This window comes from Anastrepha ludens, chromosome 5 (assembly GCF_028408465.1).
Source record: "Anastrepha ludens isolate Willacy chromosome 5, idAnaLude1.1, whole genome shotgun sequence".
In the NCBI taxonomy this organism is placed as follows: Eukaryota; Metazoa; Arthropoda; class Insecta; order Diptera; family Tephritidae; genus Anastrepha; species Anastrepha ludens.
In genome coordinates this window covers 11,849,790-11,871,756 of record NC_071501.1, presented here as the reverse complement: position 1 = coordinate 11,871,756, position 21,967 = coordinate 11,849,790, and the positions used below count along the sequence as shown (strand labels likewise).

At 36.2% G+C, this 21,967-nt stretch overlaps 3 protein-coding genes across 3 annotated transcripts; 1 reads left to right on the top strand and 2 right to left on the bottom strand.

Annotated features, from left to right (window-relative positions):
• Window positions 1-5,044: 5,044 nt before the first annotated feature.
• On the bottom strand, window positions 5,045-6,202 carry LOC128863699 (RIP-like protein). The gene is made up of 4 exons (XM_054102979.1): window positions 5,911-6,202; window positions 5,775-5,849; window positions 5,427-5,701; window positions 5,045-5,341 (listed from the first exon to the last, which is right to left on the bottom strand). Exons 1-4 carry the CDS (start codon window positions 6,118-6,120, stop codon window positions 5,137-5,139), a joined length of 765 nt encoding a protein of 254 aa, XP_053958954.1. The 5' UTR covers window positions 6,121-6,202; the 3' UTR covers window positions 5,045-5,136.
• Window positions 6,203-6,547: 345 nt separating this feature from the next.
• Window positions 6,548-7,705, top strand: LOC128863698 (60S ribosomal protein L7). The gene is made up of 3 exons (XM_054102977.1): window positions 6,548-6,653; window positions 6,745-7,061; window positions 7,134-7,705. Exons 2-3 carry the CDS (start codon window positions 6,745-6,747, stop codon window positions 7,591-7,593), a joined length of 777 nt encoding a protein of 258 aa, XP_053958952.1. The 5' UTR covers window positions 6,548-6,653; the 3' UTR covers window positions 7,594-7,705.
• A 6,905-nt stretch (window positions 7,706-14,610) lies between these two features.
• On the bottom strand, window positions 14,611-21,193 carry LOC128864596 (uncharacterized). The gene is made up of 4 exons (XM_054104347.1): window positions 21,051-21,193; window positions 20,560-20,939; window positions 19,091-19,313; window positions 14,611-14,753 (listed from the first exon to the last, which is right to left on the bottom strand). Exons 2-4 carry the CDS (start codon window positions 20,574-20,576, stop codon window positions 14,616-14,618), a joined length of 378 nt encoding a protein of 125 aa, XP_053960322.1. The 5' UTR covers window positions 20,577-20,939; window positions 21,051-21,193; the 3' UTR covers window positions 14,611-14,615.
• Window positions 21,194-21,967: the final 774 nt, after the last annotated feature.

Genomic DNA, 21,967 nt, shown 5'->3' with positions numbered 1-21,967 from the left:
AACGTGGAACGCGTCAACACGTGACATACAAGCAATGCAAGTACTCATCAACCGCAGCCTTCGCAAGATCACGCACATTTTTTGGCCTAACGTCATATCAAACTCCGATCTGTGGACTATAACGAAACAGATACCAGTCTATCTCGAAATTCGACGCCGCAAATGGAAATGGATCGGTCACACACTTCGAAAGCCATATGGTGATATCACTAGAGCAGCCCTGGATTGGAACCCCCAAGGCAGCCGCAGACCTGGCAGACCATCTAACACGTGGAGGCGACTAGTAGAAACAGAAGTGCAACAAGCAGGCCGCTCCTGGCGGCAAATAAAATTCCTAGCTTCTAATAGATTTAACTTTAACTTGTTTATTGAGGCCCTTTGTTCCACCTAGGAACCACGGGAAAATTTATATATATATATACTATAAATGGCATTGTTTGTTTGTAGAAGATACTTTTGAAAATTATTTCACAATTAAAAAGTTTCATTGTCGCTGACTAATATAAGCTTTTTTTGATTCCTCCAGAGTGATGTGAAAAGTGTAATATAGATAAAGACAATATTTTTATTCATTAGGGATCCTTAGCCTGAGCTCAGTACAGTTATATACATATACTAGCAAACCCGGCCCCCTTCGCTGGGCACACTAAAATAGAATAGATATGGTTTACAACAGAAAATACAGTATAATCTCGATAATTCGGACAATTAAATACCAGAGGTTGTCCGAAATATCGAATTTTCCAGATTATCGAGTGGGTAAAAAATTTAATAGAAATCAGTAGATCAGTAATTAAATGAAATAAACTTTTATTTAATCTTAAATTGATTAATATTCAATGAGTTATATGTACATATATTAGTTTTTATTCGGCCGTAAAATAATTCAATATATTCGTTTGCCGCAATTTTGTTTCATTTCTCTTTCTGAAGGCAATATCTCTGAGACTCACAAGTTTTAAAATGTCTCCGGATGAAAATTCCTGTTCCTCTGCATATTTAATACAACTATCAAACGCGACAATAGCTTGAGAGTGCGACATTTTACGATCTTGACTTTCATTTTCGTCAAGACGGCTGTTCTCGTTATCTTCTTCCTCAATCTCGTTGATATCGAAATCAGTGTCGTCATTCAACCACTCAGTAATCTCGTTATCATTATATACATCAGGGGATATTTCAACAAGAAGATCAATTATTTTAGTTGAGCTGCTGGGCCGTAGCATCGCAAGAGGCAAATCATCATCTGAGTCCCATTCTTCGTCATAAAGAATTTTGTTAAAACATTTTCTGAGCACGCGTTCACCCACATTTTTCCAAGCATTAGACGATAAAAAAGCCACATCTTTTAATGTAAAGTTTTTTAAAGATTCCGGGAGATTGCTCGTTGGGCTGGACAAAAGTAGAGACAAAAAACTCTTCCGATAGTTTGTCTTTAAAATTCGGATAGCATTTTGGTCCATTGGCTGTATAAGAGCCGTGCAGTTTGGTGGCAAAAACATAACATATATGTCCTTATCGGCATCCGACAGTGATTGGGGATGGTAAGTTGCATTGTCTAGCAGTAAAATGGCTTTGGCTGGTAAATTCTTTTCCTTTAAGTAACGCTTTACTTCTTTAACGAATGAGTTTTCAAACCAATTTTTAAAGATTTGCTCTGTCATCCAAGCATTTTTGGTATGGGAGTACCCAAGCGGAAAGTTTACTTTTTTAAACGCTCTGGGGTTTTTGGCTTTCCCTATCATGAATAATGGAAGTTTATGTTCTCCGGTTGCATTACAGCAAACTAGAAGTGTTACTCTTTCTTTTCCAATTTTGCGCCCGGGTGCGGATTTTTCATTATGCAATGCAAGGTTTTTTTCTGCAAGTTTTCTCCAAAACAAAGCAATCTCATCTGCATTATAAACCTGATCATACGTAATGCCCATTCCTGCAATTTTCTTTCGCAATTTTTCAATAAAGGGTTGCACAGCAGTAGAATCATTGGAAAGTTTTTCGCCAGATATTTTTAAGAATTTAATTCCATATCGAGAGCGAAAATTACTAAACCAACCATTACCAGCCACAAATTCCACACTTTGTCCGTAAATTTGGGAACAGAATTGTTTGGCCTTTTCTTTGATGATTTCCGAGGAAATCGGTGCATTGTTTCGTCTTGCGTTTACAAACCATTTATACAAGTGGTCTTCCATCTTTTCAAACTCCGCAGGTCGCATAGTTTTATGCTTTCCAAGGCCACATTCTGTTCTAGCAATGTAACTGCAAAATATAATCAAAGGAGTGTAAACTCTTCTTACAAAATGTTTTCGTTTCTTACCTATCAATCTTTAATCCACTTGATTTTATGTCCGAAATTGTAGATTTACCTACATTGTATTGCACAGCTAGCTGTCGAATTGACTGTCCTTCACTTAGTTTCTTAAGAACTTCTTTTTTCTGGTCTATCGTTAAAAACGTATGTTTTTTCTTAGCTGCTGGTGCCATAGTTAAATTTATACAGTCCACAGTTAAAGAAATTATGGAGTTAATGTTTGAAATTAGCTACTGAACTACACGTTACGCAAATATGCTTATGAATATGAACTAGGAGCCTGACGAGCACTTAAACGCACTATTCACGCAAAGTAGTTAGCAGGGGAGTCCCCTTTATAAAATAAAATAAAAAATAACGGAATTCCTTTTTATTTCAGCATATTCACTGGAAAATAAAGAAGTGTCCGAATTTTAGAGGTACATGAATACGTGGTGTCCGGATTACAGAGACTTCAATAGAAAACGTTTTGGTGTCCGGATTACCGCGCTGTCCGAATTATCAAGTGTCCGAATTACCAAGATTAGACTGTATATGTTTTCATATTATTTATTTCTTTATTCTTTATTCAAGCGCTTTGGCATAAACAATATTTTTTGTTTTTCTATTTGTTTTTGAGTAAATATAAAATATAAATTGAAAATCAGGAAAAAAGAAGATTGCTTTTAAATTTCAAATCAACGCATATGAATAAACAATCGTCTTTTTTCCTGATAATCCATGAATTTTTCGTTTCAATTTATATGTTTTATTAAGCATTGGAGCTTTTTTAACCATTATCCATTTATATTTTTCAAAACAAAAAAACGAAACAAAATTTTTTTTCCACGAACACATAATTTCATTCGGATTTCACATTAAATTCTCAAATTTCGTAAGAAATTATTCACTGTTCCAAAATCCAAATGGCATCCAAATCAGAAAGAAATATTGACACATTGTAACTCACACTGTCAATTTGACAGTTCAGTTCCGCCCCAAGCGTTAAAAAAGTAAGCGACATTATGGCTGGCTCAAAAGAACGCTGTACCCGTTGCCACTGCTCCGAATTACAACCAAACTTTACGAAACCCATTTTCAGTACTTACTTAACAATGTGCATAAGTTTGGTTTAATTCGGTGCAAAGACACGGCGGGTCCACGTTTTGGCATATATTTCGAGACCCTAGTCATCAATAGGTATGAAAATTACCCCGTATTAAAGCACTTATCAACAACTTTCATTTGATATCCATATTGTACAAACACATTCTAGGGTCCACGTTTTGGTCTCTATCTCGAGACCCTAGTCACGGAGCGGATGGAAATACTCTGAACTAAAGCATTCACCAACAGCTTCCATTTGATACCCATTTTGTACATACACATCCGAAGGTTACCCGGGTCCACGTTTTGACCTATATCTCGAGCCCCTATCTACCAATAGGTATCCAAACTATACGGAAACCATCTTCAATACCTCCTTAACAATGTGTGTAAGTTTGGTTTAATTCGGTGCAAAGACACGGCGGGTCCACGTTTTGGCATATATTTCCAGACCCTAGTCATCAATAGGTATGAAAATTACCCCGTATTAAAGCACTTATCAACAGCTTTCATTTGATATCCATATTGTACAAACACATTCTAGGGTCCACGTTTTGGTCTCTATCTCGAGACCCTAGTCACGGAGCGGATGGAAATACTCTGAACTAAAGCATTCACCAACAGCTTCCATTTGATACCCATTTTGTACATACACATCCGAAGGTTACCCGGGTCCACGTTTTGACCTATATCTCGAGCCCCTATCTACCAATAGGTATCCAAACTATACGGAAACCATCTTCAATACCTCCTTAACAATGTGTGTAAGTTTGGTTTAATTCGGTTCAAAGACACGGCGGGTCCACGTTTTGGCATATATTTCCAGACCCTAGTCATCAATAGGTATGAAAATTACCCCGTATTAAAGCACTTATCAACAGCTTTCATTTGATACCCATATTGTACATACACAACCAAAGGTTACCCGGGTCCACGTTTTGACCTATATCTCGAGACCCCAGTCACGGAGCGGCATGAAAAATACTCTGTACTAAAGCATTCACCAACAGCTTCAATTTGATATCCATATTGTACAAACACATTCTAGGGTCCACGTTTTGGTCTCTATCTCGAGACCCTAGTCACGGAGCGGCATGAAAAATACTCTGAACTAAAGCATTCACCAACAGCTTCCATTTGATACCCATATTGTACATACACATCCGAAGGTTACCCGGGTCCACGTTTTGACCTATATCTCGAGCCCTATCCACCAATAGGTATCCAAACTATACAGTTTGTGTCCGAAAAATCCAAATATCTTACGGAACCCTATTTTTTTCCAAAATAAAATGTAATCCATGTTACTCTTGGATAATGTAGTTTTCGAATGGTGAAAGAATTTTTAAAATCGGTCCAGTAGTTTTTGAGCCTATTCGTTACAAACAAACAAACAAACAAAGTTTTCCTCTTTATAATATTAGTATAGATATGCATTTAATTGGCACTTAAACCCCTTATTGGGTTTTCGGCCTAGCTCCTCCTCCAATTAGTGGTGTGCGTCTTGCTGTTGCGGCCCCCGTAGCAGAATGGGCTGGATTTCCAACTAAAAACCGAATCAATATGCATTAACACATTAAGCCCACGGTATAAAAGTAATGCTGGTTAGCCTTTCCACTTTTACTGAGTAAAAACAAAAGTTTTAAATGCAGACAAGCTTTAATTCAATTCCTCAAGTTATAATTTTGTATTGTAATAGATAATAAATATGTTGTATATATAATATAATAAGTAGATTATTAAAAACTATAAAAATAGTCACATTTTTCACATATAGCACAGAGATTATTTACACCCACACCAGCAGTTTGAATTTCTCCATCATTGCGTACACTTTGTGGTTCCAAATAGAAAGTGAGTTTTGCCTCACACTTTTGCTCGTGAACATCTATCTGAGAATGGAGTGTTTTACGCAGTTCCATAGGTTTAGCCGAGTAGTTGAAGCTAAAATTAATCGTAAATTAAGTACTTTAGATTTGTACAGTCGTGTAGATATGTGATGAGCATAAATTTTTCAGCTTTCACACACCTTACGCCACATTTGCAGCTAAAGCAGGCGATATTTCCTTGGGGCTCATTTGGAAATGTAGCAGAAAGATTATTCTGTTCACAAATGGGGCATATAACAGGTATATCATTGCTGTCCTCATAAGCTGCGTCTATTAAACAGGCTTCCTCGGCTTCCAATTCCTGCACTAACCAGTCGTTCATTTCATCGCGTAATTCCTTGTAAATTTCTTCCTGCAAGAGCAAGTCACTTTCCAAGCTAGCAAGCTCTTCCCGCATCAACTTATCTAGATCGATCTAGATGGGCATTTCAAATTATAAGCATTAACAGCTTCTTGATTTCATATTTTAACACATAGCGGAAACTTACTTCTTCAGTTATATCAGCTAATCTACGCCTGCTGAAATGGGCTTGCCTCACTTCATGCATCCGCTTGCGACATTTCTAAATCAAATATAAAAGGATTAGCTATACAATTTATCGAGCAAGAACTGTGTTTACTAACATCTCGCAACTGATCTCGTATCTTTGGTGATCCATAGCGGTATATTTTGGCGGCGCTTTTCGAATGTCGCTTCTGCTCGACGCTTGTGCGATACACAGGGTTTAGAGGACACTCCAGTGACATGTTTTCCAATTTTGCCCAATTTATTCGTTTCAGTCTCAAACTGTGCTTTCTAAATCCCAAAATGTATTTATTATGAAAATACTTCATATATTAAAATTTTTTTAGAAGCTAACAAAAGCAGCTGTTTTTGGCGGTTTTAATTGTCATGTTCTAATAAGTATTGCAACAACAAATATGAAGCATTTACAGCGCACGAATAGGTTTCGCAGAAGCAAGCTTTCTGTCGAGTCGAAACAAGAACAACCTAGAAACTGACCAGGAAAATATTTATTTCACAATTTGCAAATTATTTTTCCTGTATTGAGGTTATATAAAAAAAGCACAATAAAACTAGAAATAAATCATAGAAAAATCTAACCAGATATCTAAATTTCGTTATAAAATATGAATAAGTTAAAAATCCATTCAAAGTAACAAACAAAATCAGCTAAAACAAACTTTTCAATTTCTTACCATCTCTTTAGCTAATACACAAACCATCCAACTGATTTATTTGGCAGCTAACATTTTCGTCAGTTCTACCAACCTAACGAACGAGTTTCTATACCGCATCCAATATGGCCATCAACTTCCTTTCGCCTTTTCCTTTTCTCTTTCAACGTGCTAAGTGACAAGTTAAGGTTAGCTAATATTTTCGTGTTTTTGCCCTTTCAGTACATTCCAACTAAATTTAAATGTCTCTAAAATGTTCCCATATTGTTGCTATTGCAGATGACTGCCACCGCAGCCGCAAAGAAGCCCGAAGCAAAGGGCAAATCTTCCAAAAAGTTGCCTGCTGTCCCCGAGTCGAAGCTGAAATACAGCAAAAAAGTAGCTAGCAAACGTGCTACTTTGATCAAACGTAAACTAAAGCGTACTGCCGTGATTGCGCTACGCAAACGTGAAAACTTGGTGCGTGCTGAGAAATACCAAGCCGAATATCTACGTTCGGAACGCCGTGAAATCAAGTTACGTCGTTTGGCCAAGAAACGCGGTCAATTTTATGTGCCTGCTGAGGCCAAATTGGCTTTTGTGATCCGTATTCGCGGGTGAGTTTTGAACGTGAACTTTTTCTCAGTAGCGCAATAACTAAAAATTTGTTTTCTTTTGAACGTCAATAGTATCAACAAAGTTGCACCCAAAGTGCGTAAAGTTTTGCAGTTGTTCCGTCTGCGCCAGATTAACAATGGTGTGTTCATCAAATTGAACAAAGCTACAATCAACATGTTGCGTATTGCTGAACCCTACATTACCTGGGGTTATCCAAATCTGAAATCGGTTCGCGAATTGATTTACAAACGCGGTTATGTCAAGCACAATCGTCAACGTGTTCCCATCACCGACAACTTTGTGATCGAACGTAAATTGCGCAAGGCGCATAACATTCAGTGCGTTGAAGATTTGGTGCACGAAATTTTCACTGTTGGATCCCAATTCAAAAAGGCCTCCAATTTCCTGTGGCCATTCAAGCTGAATACTCCAACCGGTGGCTGGCGCAAGAAGGCTAATCACTACGTCGAGGGTGGTGATTTCGGTAACCGTGAAGACAAAATCAACAGATTGCTGCGCAAGATGGTTTAAAAAAATGTATAAATTATGGGTTCACCCGTTGCTTGAGGGAATATTGTTGGTGTAGAAGGTGGAGTATTTTTATTCCAAAAATATAACAATAAAAATGGAAAAGAATCTTTTTTTAATACAAAAGCGCTTATTATACATAGCAAATTGGGATTTTGAAGTATTGCATAGTCGAATATTAAAAACAAAATATCAGATGAATATGAATTTATCGTTACTCTCGACAAATACCATCTTTAACGGTAATTGGCTAGCAAATAGGTTGATTTCCAAACCGCATTAAGGCGGTGCACTAATCTCTCTTGTTGTTGTTGTAGCAGCATAAACATTCTTCGTGCATATACGAGGAATGCTGCTGAAGTGACAATCCTTGGCCGGATATAAATCCAGGTAGTTCGGTTACGTTGAACCGACTGTCGTGGGAACGTATCTCTCTGTAAACCATAAGTGAGGATATTGTAAGTTGTGCGAATTGAATATTTCATCGCTTATTGCCGAAAAAACTGATGTGTTGTATCAATTCGTTTATTAAGTAAACCATAGGGATAATGGCGACTCGTTTCTCCAATTATAAGTTCTTTGGTGAAAACGTTTTTTCTAGCCAATTTTGGTATAACAGTCATTTTCTGTATGTATTTACATGCATATTTAGCCTGAATGTACAAAGAATTTATGCATTTCTGATTTTTCAGTGCATTATAACAGAAATTTCTTTTTTGTTGTATTTTCCGAAACATCACAAAGTTTTTAATACTTATTCGAAGGAGTCGCAACCGATAATTTTTTTTATAGATGTCAATGTTTTTCAAATTTGTCGCCATTCGTGCTACGGAGCAAAACCTCATATTTGGTTTTATGTTCATCCAACGCATGTCAGAAACTAGCTAAAGGCAAATGGGCATGTAAGTACGCCTGTTATGAGAGTTATAAGCTGTATGGCATGATCCCTAATACCAACTTACCCTGAATAGATTAAAATATTATATAAAACGTGTCACTGTAATTGGGCACACACAGCAGTTTCAAATAATAAATATGGACTAGCAAAAGAAATTTAAAAGTAAAACGTTGATTATACCCAACGAATCACTAGTTGTCTGGGTATAATCAGTTAAACAGAAATCTAAAAATGGATATACCAATAAATTACAATTTCAAACCAGGTGAATACATTGAATTAGAGGTCTAAAAATTACTTCAAAACAGAAGAAGTAAAAAATGTCCAATTTCCGAACATATTCTAAATGTAGTTGTAACAGCATAAAATATAGCCATGCGTTTTTTAGAATACTGCAGAAGTGGAGTGCTTGAGTGGATATACATATGGTCGTTCCAGTTACGTAGAACCGACTGTGAAGCAGCAGCTTCAATTTTCGCAGTCAAAGTTTGATATGAACCGAATAGGGTTTTAAGTACGAGCCTTACAAATATTTAAACGAGTCTTCATCTAGCGAGACTATAGCGAACCCGGAAATATTTACTTTCATATGTATAGATGATAGTTATTTTGAATATGAACCAAATCGGACCATAAATACGGTTTTCATAAATATCGTGACTCCACCGCCACCTAGCGAATATAACTAAACTTATACTCGTAAACCATCCCTGACATATCTCCAACCCACCAAAATTTCATTGCAATCGGATAAACGGTATAAGAGGGCATACCGAACAAACATTAATATTTACATATACGAGTATGTATTAGTAGGTGCAGATGAAGTGGGAAGTGGCTGTCACAACAGCTCATACTTCTTTTCACTTTTATAGTTTATACATGACGATAAAATTTTACTGTTCTATTCAATTATAATAATTTTTTTATAATTTTAGTTCAATGACTTCAGTTTTTTAGCATTGTTTTATATTAGTTCTATCAAACAAAAAAAAATGCGTGTAGCGTAGTACACATAACAGAAGTGAAACTTTCAAGGCAGACAAAGAAAGAGGGAGCGACCCGAGAGAGAACGCCATAGAGAGAGAGAAAGAATACATATCTAAAAAAATTCATAACATTTGCAGAGAATACAAATAGACAAAGTTTACAACAAACGGAGAACGGTCGAGCGGAGATGGTAAGCGCCGGACACAAACGTGGCAACAACGCGCACTACTCCGAGCGTTTATCACCCGCACAAACGCAGCGATTCCAGGACCGCAGCAACGGCACAAATTACCGCAAGGCAATACCAATTAATCCGAGGCCGGAATGGTTAGCACGTTATAGTACGCACAAGCACTAGCCAGGAAACGGAAATAAGCGCCAAAGAGTAGGTACAAAAAAAAAATGCCTAAAAATTGGGGCCAAAAAACGCCCCAAACAGTAGGCACCAAGGAAATATAAAGCCAAAAAGTAGGCACTAGAAATTAGCAACCACAAGAAAAACTCAGGAAAAGTAGCCTGAAGTGTATCTAAGATATATATAAGGTATAGCTCTCTCTCTCTCCCCTTTTCCTCTACGTTATATCTTTTATCTCTCTCGCGGAACGAAAATGCCCAAAACGTTGCATGGCCTTGAAATTTTACGCTCCATTCTCGCTCGTCCATCGACGCCTAAGAAGTTTCACTTCAAAAAAATTAAAAAGAATTTTAAATTTGCAAACGATCAGTTTCTCAGAAGAAAAGTAACAATTTTTCATTTGACTTGAAATATCTGTTTAGCCCTTGTTCTAATCTTATATATAAAAATGAATTTTTATTATTTATATTTGTTTGTTTGTACGTATTTTAAAAGCTGCCAAACATATCATTGGATTGCAATGAAACTTCGTCAACTATTGCTTACGATTACCGGAAAAATATAGGCAAAGTAAAATTTATTTAAAATAAGGTGGCGCAGCCCCTCCAATACAAACCAATATTTTAGTATTACATATTTTCGGAGCCATTCGTGCCTGAATACTGAAATTTGATCATCATCATCACCACAACAATGAGTGAGCCAGTGCTTCCTGTACAATCGCGCTCCATACGGCTCGGTATATTGCGTCACTTTTAGCATTTATAAGACGTTAATCTGCATCAACATCGTCTGCCCATCTTCTTAGCTTTTCCATGCTTTTTACCGTCCATAATAAGAGAGTTAAGGATCTTTTTCGTAATCCTACTGTCGTCCATCCCGAGCAGGTGTCCAAACATCTCAGCCGCTGAGCTTTAGCGAAACGCACAATGTTTTGACCGGGAATCAGCTGTTCGATCTCTTCATTGTAATTATTCTGTTAGACCCATCAGCTTCTCTTACTGGTCCAAATATCCTTTTTACGATTTTACGCTCAAAGCGGAGAAGCCATATGTTGCTACTGATTGTTGTTATTCTGCTCTTATTACCTACCTTTAGATTTGTAGTTTACACGACCTCGATAGTAATTTATTTTTGTGAAGTTCCAGATGAGCAAAATAACTTCTATTAGCAGCTTGTAAACTATCATTCACGCCGATTAGGCGGTCTGCGGGTGTTGCACAAGTGAAAACTATATGGAACGAGCTCCAGGTGATATGGAAATTTGATAAAAGGACATAAAATATGAATACCTTAACAATCTAGAAAAGTGGACGACATTTGTAAATAAGGCGTGGCAGGCCCCATATGAACCAATTCCTTATTATTGTATAGTTTCGATGCCATTCATGGTAGAGTTTCATGATTTTGCAGAGATGTTTAACCCTCATTTGTACCAATGGGTCCAGCCAGACCTTTTTAAACTTTGTTTCACTATTTTATGTGACAGGAGGCTCTTTTATGTTTTACTGCTTCTTGATATCCTTGGTTTGGTATTTTAGTATAGTTTTTTTCATGCAGCTAATTATAAAATTTTATAGATATATAATAAATTAACTTTTCCAGTGAAAAAGTCACATTGAGTACTAATGGGTCTAGCCAGACCCTTACGCGTATAACGTAGTGGCAATATACTTTTGTATGCACCGGCCTACTTTATTTTCGGTTTGTGCATGGCTCTCTTTGCTAATTTGATTTTGAAATCCCGTAATACAAAATAATTTTATTTCTTCATATTGAATGTGTCATTTGAAGTCATAAATTGTTGTTTGCATTCAAGTGAAGAATTGTCGGTGTTTTCAGTGAAAGCGTGTATTTATTGCACAAAAATGAGTAAAATAGATTTTATTTATGATAATGTGCCACGTAGTGATCCAAATTTTTATGAGTTGGTCGCAAATGCGTTGGCCGAAGAGATTGAAAATGAGAGCGAAAATGGCGATAATGATTCTAATTTTGGTGCCTTAGACGATGAAAATGAGTCGCCACTTGAAGCTTCAGATATTGAAGCTGAATATAAAATTGAAGTCGCGGAAGATTATAGTAGTTCAGAAAGCGATGACGATTTCAATACTGATGTAAGTAATAACTTTATTGGCAAAGATGGGAGAGTTTAGAGTAAGACAGTGCCTCAAGGTGGTCGCATTCGCTCCCATAATATACTGCGTTCTTCCGGTGGACCAACTATCAAATCGAATTCGCCTGTTGAAGTGTTTGATGCATTTTTTACACCAAAGCGAAACAAACAAGTACGGTACGGCAAAAACAAATTAATGGAACTTGAAACATCCTACTAATCTAAAAGAATGGCAAGATCTTAACGAAGCAGAGCTGAGAGGTTTTCTTGGTATTCTTATTGCAGCAGGAGTCAGCAATAACAATAATCAGGCAGCGTCAGTTTTGTGGAAAACGAACCAGATGCCAATTTTCAGAGCAACGATGTCTTACCGTCGTTTTTTGACAATATCACGTTATATACGCTTCGATGACGGGCGTACTAGATCTTTTCGCTCAGAAACTGATAAAGCAGCACCAATACGAGACATTTGGAACTTTCTAAATGAAAATCTTCAAAAGAATTTTCGACCGTATAGTGAGATAACTGTTGACGAACAACTCTTTCCTTATCGAGGAAGAACAAAATTTACACAATATATACCTTCAAAACCGGCTAAGTACGGTATAAAAGTATGGTGGGCATGTGATGCAAAAACCCATTATCCTTTGATTGGAAATATTTATACCGGAAAAGAACCCAATGAGGAGAGAGCAAAAAACCAAGGAGAAAATGAGCTTATACGTTTGGTTTCAAAATATGCAAATTCTGGGCGCACAATAGTTGCTGATAACTTCTTTTCCAGTTTTAATTTATGTAAGCGTCTAATTGGCTTGGGGTTGTCATACGTTGGAACCCTTCGAAGCAATAAAGCATGCATCCCACCCGAAAGGAAAAAGCACAAGAATAGGACAGTTCTTCCCTCTGAGTTTGGATTCCACAAAGACAATGTAGCCATTTGTTCATACGTTACTAAGAAGAACAAAGCAGTGATACAAGGAAGTTGAAGGCGTCAAACAAAAACCAGCAACAATAATGTATTACAACAAAAATAAAGTGGGTGTTGATGCCATGGACCAAATGCTAAATCGATACACTACTAAAAGGAAGACAAAGAGATGGACTCTTGCGTTTTTTTACAATATTGTAGATGTGATGGCGTTAGGAAGCTTTGTTATATGCAAAGAAAATAACAATTACACTTAATTAGACGCACGCAGAAATGTTTTATGCGATTTATCGGAAATGTTAGAACTTCCGCAAATCGAGTGCAGACGTAACAACATACATGTTATGAAGCATTCCGCTTGTCGATCTGGAATTGAAGCTATTTTGGGAGAATCTAAGGTATGTATTCAAGAACTTGTACGTAGACAATTGTATATATAACAAGCACATTTTACAGAAGCTGCCCAAAACCCTCACAGAAACCAAAAGTGATACCTTAGAAAAAAAATGGGATTGCAGTTTACGCCATGCTCAAGACAAACATCGCCGTAAAACCAGATTCTTCTGCCAGGAGTGTGAAGAAGCTGTTTGCCAGCAACATTCGAAATGTTATTACATATGTTTTAATTGCATAAAAAACAAGTAATTTTAATTACAATATTTATTTTGATTTATAGAATAAGTTTTTAAAATGTTACAATAGATTTACTCCCACCCAGACCCATTGGGTCCAGCCAGACCCATTGGTACTCTATATGACAATTCATATGTCTGTCAAAATAAGGGTTAAAATATCAATACATTAATAACGCCAAAAAGTAGACTAAATTAGTAAATAGAGCGTGCCACCTCCCATTCAGACCAGTTTCTAATATTGCATGATTTCAAAATCATTTATGGTAGAGCAATGAGACTAGGAACAGATGCATAACATAGCAATGCCTTAATAATTATGAAAAGTGGGCGATATTGTTAAGAAGATGGGGCACCTCACAAACAAACCAATTTTTTAATACTGCATGCTTTCGAAACCATTCAATAACAATGCCTTGATATTGCCGGAAAGTGATTGGGAATTGGTATAGGAAGCACAACAAATAAAAAGTAGATACTGCAAGAATATAATCCAACTATATTTAGTTTACAGCTGCTCACTAATATCACAGATTTATCAAATTGCATGCCATTTAATTTTCCATTAGCGTAGTAAGAGGAAAAGAGACGCCGATATATCTAACGCCACAACCCGGAAGTACTGAAGGAACATAGCGAATTTCCGAATATAACGAATATAAAATAAATTGAATTTGCTTATATAATTTTTATTGCCGTTAATCATAAATTTGAAATGTATTATCTGCATTCCCTTTTACATGTTTTTGTATTAATTTTATAATTTTATTGAGAATTTTTTTAATTGCATATATCTTATTTTTAAATATCTTAATTTTTGTTGTCCATTTTAATTGTTTGCTTCTTTCTCGGTTTAGATATTTTTAATTAAATACTATACTTCCTTAACTATTTGCATGAAACGAGAATCAGCTTTTTTGTTGTATTTCGATTGAAATACATAGCTATTTTTTTATATATTCCGGTTTTTTAAGTAATTTTCGCTTTTTTCTAATAATGGAAATACATGTTTTTAAATGTAAGTGTTTATTTTACTTATAACTTATAGCAAAACAAGTAAAATTTGTTTTGCGACTGTTATTGTTGTTGCAGCATTTGCGATCATCTTATTGTTGGCCGTGTGACACACGAATATTTTGAAAATGCCGCTGGTCCCAGTACTCCTCCAAGTTGAAAGGTTTGAAATTTTTCAATTGATGATCAGATTCTTGACAGTAATTTATTGGCGTATTCTGCTCATTTACCTGCAAGAAAAAATGCATGCGTTTACATATATAAATATGTAAGTAGGATATTAAGGGGTTAGGGGTAGTCAGAATTAAAATGGATTTTTTTCTGAATTTTCTTAAACTATGTATTAAAAATATTGTGTGAAAATTTAAGTGACTCAGACAAATACTTTACGAGTTATTCAACAATTAACAAAGGGCGCTCCGGAGCGTTCCCAAAACTTTAAATGCGTTTTTTCTCAAAACTATGTTTTTTGAGCTGGTGATCACTGTAACTTAAGGGCGTAGTCTGGTCAAATACTCATTTTTTAGGACTTTTTTTAAAGAAAATAAACATAAATTTCGTTGAGTTTGCTCAAATATCATTTTTTTTCGCTGAGATATCGCATTTTGAAATTTTCCTACACCTGAAAATCGATTGAGATAGACATGATATAGTCGATTACTAATTTAGAAACATGAAAATTTCAAAATGCGATATCTCAGCGAAAAAAAATGATATTTGAGCAAACTCAACGAAATTTGACAAAAGAAGGCTTGTATTTAAAGATGCCATCCTCTAATTTTGGTGAAAGAAAACATCTGCAAGGCTACATAACCTCAAATATGGGCAAAAACGGTGTTTTTTGCACTTTTAGGTTAGGATATCTCGAAAACCAGAGCTGATAGAGCAATTCTGAGGCCAGATTTGGATTCAGCGCATCATAAACCTTCGGAAATATATAGTCTGGTTTCTGGGTCTGAGACGCTGTCGGGCTGTGTAATCAGTTTAACTTTTTTGTTTCAGATGTCCTGAAGATCTTCTTAACTTTTTTACTTTGGTGTCACTCTACTACAAAAAAATATGTCAAAAAAAATTGTTTTTGTATACTATTTGATGTCAATAATAACATACCATAAAATCAAAACGATCGCATTGTATTTTCTTAAAAAAAAAGATTCCTAAAGAATATCTATAAAAAATGAATATTTGACCAGACTACGTCCTTAAAAACCGCTTGGTAGATTTCAATAATATTTATACTGCTTTTGAAAAACATAAAAAACTCGCGCCTGATCGGATTTTTTTTTTTAATTTCGATTTTTTCTTAAACAATTGTAAGTTTTTTTTCTCGAAAATCTGAAAAGTATTTCCTGAGGCCGCCATATCGTTAATTAAAAAACAAGCTTCGATCAGGCACAAAATTATCTATTAATATAATTAATCTCTTGTCCGATTGAGTTTAGACGAATCTCCAAGGACTTGTGATGAACACCCAGGGCCGTGGAGAGAGTATTCGGGCCCCGGGGGAAACTTGAGATGCGGGCCCCTTCAAATTATGTCTAATTCATATAATTCGAATTACTCTCGAGTCCGGGCCCATCTGAAAACTCCGGGCCCGGGGGAAAAAGTACCCGATCCCCCCCTCTCGTCGGACCTGTGAACACCGCAGAGCACTTCTGGAGAAATGAGATCCACATAAACAGCGATAACTTTTACAATTATTAATTTTTTTGTTTTTAATTTTGTTAAAGTCAATTCGAAACATGATGTATTAATCTATGGTTTTATTTTTTTTAAATAAAGCAATTGACGAGCAAAACAAAATTATTGAAAATCATCATTTTTTCGGGCCTCTGACTACCGTTAACCCCTTAAGTGTGGCGCAAAAAGTATTCTAATTAGGTTTGGGCTGGTGGGATTAACCGAGATGTTTTTTGACAAGCCGATTCTGCGGCAGAAACACCTTCAGCTGTCAATTAATTATTATATATAAATTATATTATTTCCCCCCATGATTCAATTATTAAAGGTTTGCTCACTAGTGACATTCGATTTTTGACACTCCCTTACAAAAGGTTGTATTTAAAAATGTGAATAAAGTGGAACAAATTAGACCCTTTTTGGTAAAAATGGTAGCAAAAAAGTATTTTCTTGCTTAAATGGAAACAAACTGCGAACGATTTAAAAAATTAATTTTAATTAATATTTGAATGTAAATAACGGTACAAACAGAAGTTATAAGCGGAAATTGCGTCAAATATTAAAACAAGAAATTATTTCACTTAATCCAAGATTTTATTTTGTGAATTTATTATTAAATTTAAAAGCGATCGCGAAGTTGCGAAGCTTCGCCAATATGAAACTATTTTGTTAAAAATAAATAAATAATTGGCACGTACAATTATGTTAGGTGTTTGGCCGAAATCCTTCTCCTATTTGAAACGCGTGTCTTGATGTTGTTCCACAAATGGAAGGACCTACAGTTTTAAGACGGTTCTGGCAGATGGTTTTTTATAAGTAGCTTTTTCATTCTGGTACTGTGCTCTACTAAGCCTCCTCTGGACACTTCATTCATTCATGGTAAGGTGGGCTATTTGGAAACAAGCTCCGTCAATCCTAACTTTTTATAATGAAGTATGCAATGCTATCGGTCGCGTCGGGATTATCCCTGTCGTAATTCTTTGGGAAATGCTAGCAAAACATGAATTCCTTCTAAATCAACGCATCACAAGAAATAAAGCTTTGTAAATTCTCCACTCATCGATCTTGGATTATGTCGAATAGTCTATCATGTCCTAACTTAAGCGGTATGTATTCCATGTCATACTACCTTAGTCCTGAATATACCGATGAAAACTCTTCAGCGAGTTGTTGCTCGTAAGCAGTCCATTTTGAAAATGAAATGTTTTTTCTACAAATTTTCCTTTTCCTCCACTTTTAGTCAAAATTTCTAGAGCTAGCAACCCAATGTCTTGCTAAGGGAGCCGATTTGTCAAGAGGGAATGAGAAAGCTGCTTACTGAGCAAACCTTTTATCATTGAATCATGATTTCCCCCCAAACATCTGTTGACGTAGTCGAGTAGTAAAACGAAGACTACTTAAATAAGTCAAAGTTCTCTTTTGGGCTAAAAATTATTTTGTTTATTTACTTCTTTGTAAAGGGTTTTCCAATAACAGGTGTTATGATGATAACAGGCGAGATGATTGACGATTTTTTATGGCCGGAATTGGATGGTATTGATCTGGACAACGTTTATTTTCAACAAGACGGCGCTACGTGCCACACAAGCAACGAAACCATTGATCTTTTATGGGAAAAGTTTCCGGACCGTGTTATCTTTCGAAGAGGTGATCACAATTGGCCACCGAGATCTAGTGACTTAGCACCTTGTGACTCTTTTATTTGGGCCACGTGAAAGAGAAGGTCTACGTCTACAGCCCAGGATCGATTCAAGACCTCAAAGATGGAATTCATGAGGCTATCGAGGACATAGGGCAGCCACTTTGCAATTCGGTATTGGAAAATTTCATGAAAAGGATATTGCCCTGTAAACGTGGTCGTGGTGGTCATTTGCCTGATGTTATTTTCCACTACTAACGGCATACCTTCCTCTTTATAATGAAATAAACATCCGATCATTTATATGAAAAGATAGAATTTTTCTTTGAATATCCAAACAACACCTCTTATTCGAAAACCCTTTCATATACAAGCATATGTGTATATTTCACCCCCGAACTGTCGCATGCTTTCAAAATATTTTCTTTCTTTTTCTCTACAAAAATCATTTGATTTACATTTTAGTTGTTAAAATGAGTTCTTAACTGAAGCAAAATGTTAATTTGCAACAAATTTTACGTTGAAGCAAAACTTGAGAAACTCATTAACAAATAACAAAATTTGGAGCCTAACATTATTCGAGACAGACATCAAGCTTTTAGGAAATTCACTAAATGTCTATTCAATCCTTGTGAATCTTTTTGCATAGCTGCTACAAAAAGGGGCAAATGCCGCGAAAGCGCAACAAACGCAATTCCCGATTTAATATCCGACGAGCCGACAGTCGTCGCATATGCTCAAACAGCCCACCGGCAGCTCCTGGCTCTCCCTGGTCGTTTGCTCCAACGTCACTACCACCGTCAAATTCGGTATCAGCAACAGTATTCCAGGCCAGCGCAATGCACATTTCTCGCCCTAATTACGCATTAGACCGCTACGCTGGCAGGTATGCCTTTACTAATGACGAAGGTGATGGAAGTTCTACTTTGGAGTTTAATGCTGTCGAAGAACTAAGTCAGAAGCGTAATGAAGACTATGGCAATGATTTTGATTTTTTGAACTACCATGAACACTCATATCATGAATTTGCGCCTATTGAGCCGTCATCACATTTTTTCATGAACTCTTTTGGGGTGAGCTTTGAACATATTTGCAATATACATAAGTATGTAGAGGTTGTAGTTCCATACTAATTGTTGCTGACTATATTTTTGACTACTGACCAGTACAAATCAGTTTTAAAAGTCTGATCACTATCGGATCTAACTAAATCCGTACCAAAGTTATATCTTGTACGTAGATACTTACTTTTGTCCATGCTTCCCTGATGTATCGAATTAGTTCGTCGTGTTGTGTAGGCGGTTCGCGGGACATTGAGGATTGTTGTGAATAGGTGTTATGGTTGGAAGTGGAATATTGAGATGAATTCCGATGATTATCTAAATGTTGATTATTATTCGACGAAAGCGATAACGAATTTGGTTGATGTTGCTGCTGGACTGCACGACGTATTGGTGGATAGCGATTGGAACTGCAAGTAGAATAAATATTTTATTATTTTACGAGGGTATATGGGCATGCCAAAAACCATTTATTTCTGATTCATTCATCTGTGCCATGTAATGTAGGTATGCATCAATTGAACAGACTAAGGTGATAGTGGATTTTATAGACATTAATTTAATTTTTTTTTTGTATTTGGTGATAAACGGTTCACTAGACGGAGCTAGTTTACTGGACAAGAAAAACCAAGCCATTCTGTTAACGTAGAACCGGCTGCCATGTGAATGCTGTAGTTGGTATTGTAACATGATAAAACACGCAGGAGTACTAAAGTTCTTGTTTTGCATCAGCTTTCATATGCTCTTATGTAGCGCCATATATGTGTAAGAACACATACGGATGTGCATATGTACATGCATAGAATCGAAAACAAGGTAAAGCTTAGTCTAATTATTGGATTTCCGGTGGATTAAAAACATCGATCACCACATGGGACTACATTCATTCAACAACATTCAAATGTACTGCTACAACAACAACAACAGTCATTCAACCTTTTACTGAGAATATGGTTCATCCGGCGGCCGCCGTAGCCGAATGGGTTGGTGCATGATTACCATTCGGAATTCACAGAGAGAACGTTGGTTCGAATCTCGGTGAAACACCAAAATTAAGAAAAACATGTTTCTAAAAGCGGTCCCCCTCGGCAGGCAATGGCAAACCTCCGACTGTATTTGTGCCATGAAAAATTTCTACATAAAAATATGTGCCGTTCAGAGTCGGCTTGAAACTGTAGGTCCTCCATTTGTGGAACAACATCAAGACGCACACCACAAATAGGAGGATGAGCTCGGCCAAACACCTAAAAAGGGTGTACGCGCCAATTATATATATATATAATATAATTATTTATTATTTTACTCTACCTGCAAAAGGATTGAAGCTACTTATGCAAGATAACCCGACCAAAATCATTTTTGGTCTATCGTCAAACTACTTAAAATTAAATTAAGAGTAATGTTAAATTAGCCCTTTCTACATATTTACATGTAATTAAATGCGCTAATTACTGCAAACATATATACACAATCGCATTTAAGCAATCCTAAACGTTGTGACCTTTCACAACAATCTAAAAGAGCCACGGCGGAGTTGGTGGCTAAAGGCCTTGGCACCATTTTGCATATTTTGCTTTCACTGTACTTTTCTTGCCAAACAGTTCCACATCATGCAAAGCAGAAACTTTCTTCTTACTGAAAATATGAATATCTTACCCGTTGTTGCGATCCATTGTGTATTGTTTAGTTTGTGTTGTTTTCTATTTATTATTTATAAGCCGAGGGTGATGCACATACAACTTTTTTCGATTGCCTTCAGTTGAAGCTAATCTCAAAAGGTTCGTTTTTTATGGAAATGTGAGATTTTGTAATTAAACAATTTGCTGTTGTATTTTAATTAAAGCACCGCCAAAAAGCAGCTATACGTTCAACTTCGATTTTTCAGGCTAGTATTTGCACTCAAAACTAATTGCTTTTACGCTCATCCGTCTGCAGCTTTGTTTATTGTAAATCCATTTTTATTCGGTTTTCACTTATTTATCTTTATTTCTTTATTAACTTCCTTTATCCAACAGTTGTCTTTGATTTCGTCTTGCCTGCAGAAATAATGCAATGTGAGCAAATGAAATGAAGTAGCAGAGTAGAGATAATTGTGCAGTTTAGATTGCTTTTGATATACATTTTTAACAACATGTAATAAAACTTACCTTTAACCAAGAAATTTTATTATTTCTTTGCCTTCTGAAGAAAGTATTTAACTAATTTAATTTGTTCAATCCGCAACACAAAAAGGCGATAGATAATGAAAACAGGGTTGCATTAGCGTAAACGTACAAATGGCGAAAGACGTCGAGTTATTTGCGAAGTTAAGGCTGGTGCAACACAAGCGGTTTTTAATCGGAAACAACATCAGATAGATTGGTTCCGATTTTATTTGTCTCAGTTCAGTAGCCCATTAAATGCACACCATTTCGCTTTTGTGAAGCGATTGCTTCTTTGTTATCAAAACTGAAGCATAAAAACCGTACTTGCTCAGATTTTGCAGTAATGGTAACAAAGGGAGCTTGTTTGCTTCATAAGAGAGTGCGCGATGGCCGCAGCCTCGAAGATCTTCGAACTAAATATTTCCATGATAATTTATTTCAATGTCCAAGAAATTAATGAACGATTCCTAATCGAAATATCATGGCAATATGCGACCCAATCACTAATTAAATAATATTTGGAAATAAATAATCTTTTTTGCATTGCCATTGTAATAAAAAACATAAATATTTATATCGTTGTTTTCTGGTATCATTTCCGACAGTGTTCCAGTCCAAAAATATAGAAGCACATAACTCTTCCCAGGCAATATCCTAGACATCCGTATTTTGATGCAAATTGTCGGATACCCCTTATAAGCATGGACAGTTTTTAATAAAGATTTAGTTTTCAAATTCGCACATTTATATTAAATGTAACTGAAATTAAATGAGGTTTACGGCGACCCACACAAAGTCACTGGAGGAAGCACTTTGAGTGCGGTGATGCATGCAAATCAAAAAGAAAGAGCCTTTAGATAATCGGAAATGACTTTGATGTCGGATATTTGCGGATTGTTCATTCTCTACCATTATATTTC

Excerpts from the sequence above, each read along its gene's own strand:
- LOC128863699 (XM_054102979.1), bottom strand. The coding sequence starts at position 6,120 with ATGAAGTATTTTCATAATAAATACATTTTGGGATTTAGAAAGCACAGT. Across the intron at positions 5,850-5,910 it reads TACGAGATCAGTTGCGAGAT|AAATGTCGCAAGCGGATGCA; the intron begins GTTAGTAAACAC and ends TATTTGATTTAG. Across the intron at positions 5,342-5,426 it reads AGCTGCAAATGTGGCGTAAG|CTTCAACTACTCGGCTAAAC; the intron begins GTGTGTGAAAGC and ends GATTAATTTTAG.
- LOC128863698 (XM_054102977.1), top strand. The coding sequence starts at position 6,745 with ATGACTGCCACCGCAGCCGCAAAGAAGCCCGAAGCAAAGGGCAAATCT. Across the intron at positions 7,062-7,133 it reads TTTGTGATCCGTATTCGCGG|TATCAACAAAGTTGCACCCA; the intron begins GTGAGTTTTGAA and ends GAACGTCAATAG.
- LOC128864596 (XM_054104347.1), bottom strand. Across the intron at positions 14,754-19,090 it reads TCAGGGAAGCATGGACAAAA|GTAAATGAGCAGAATACGCC; the intron begins GTAAGTATCTAC and ends TTTTTCTTGCAG.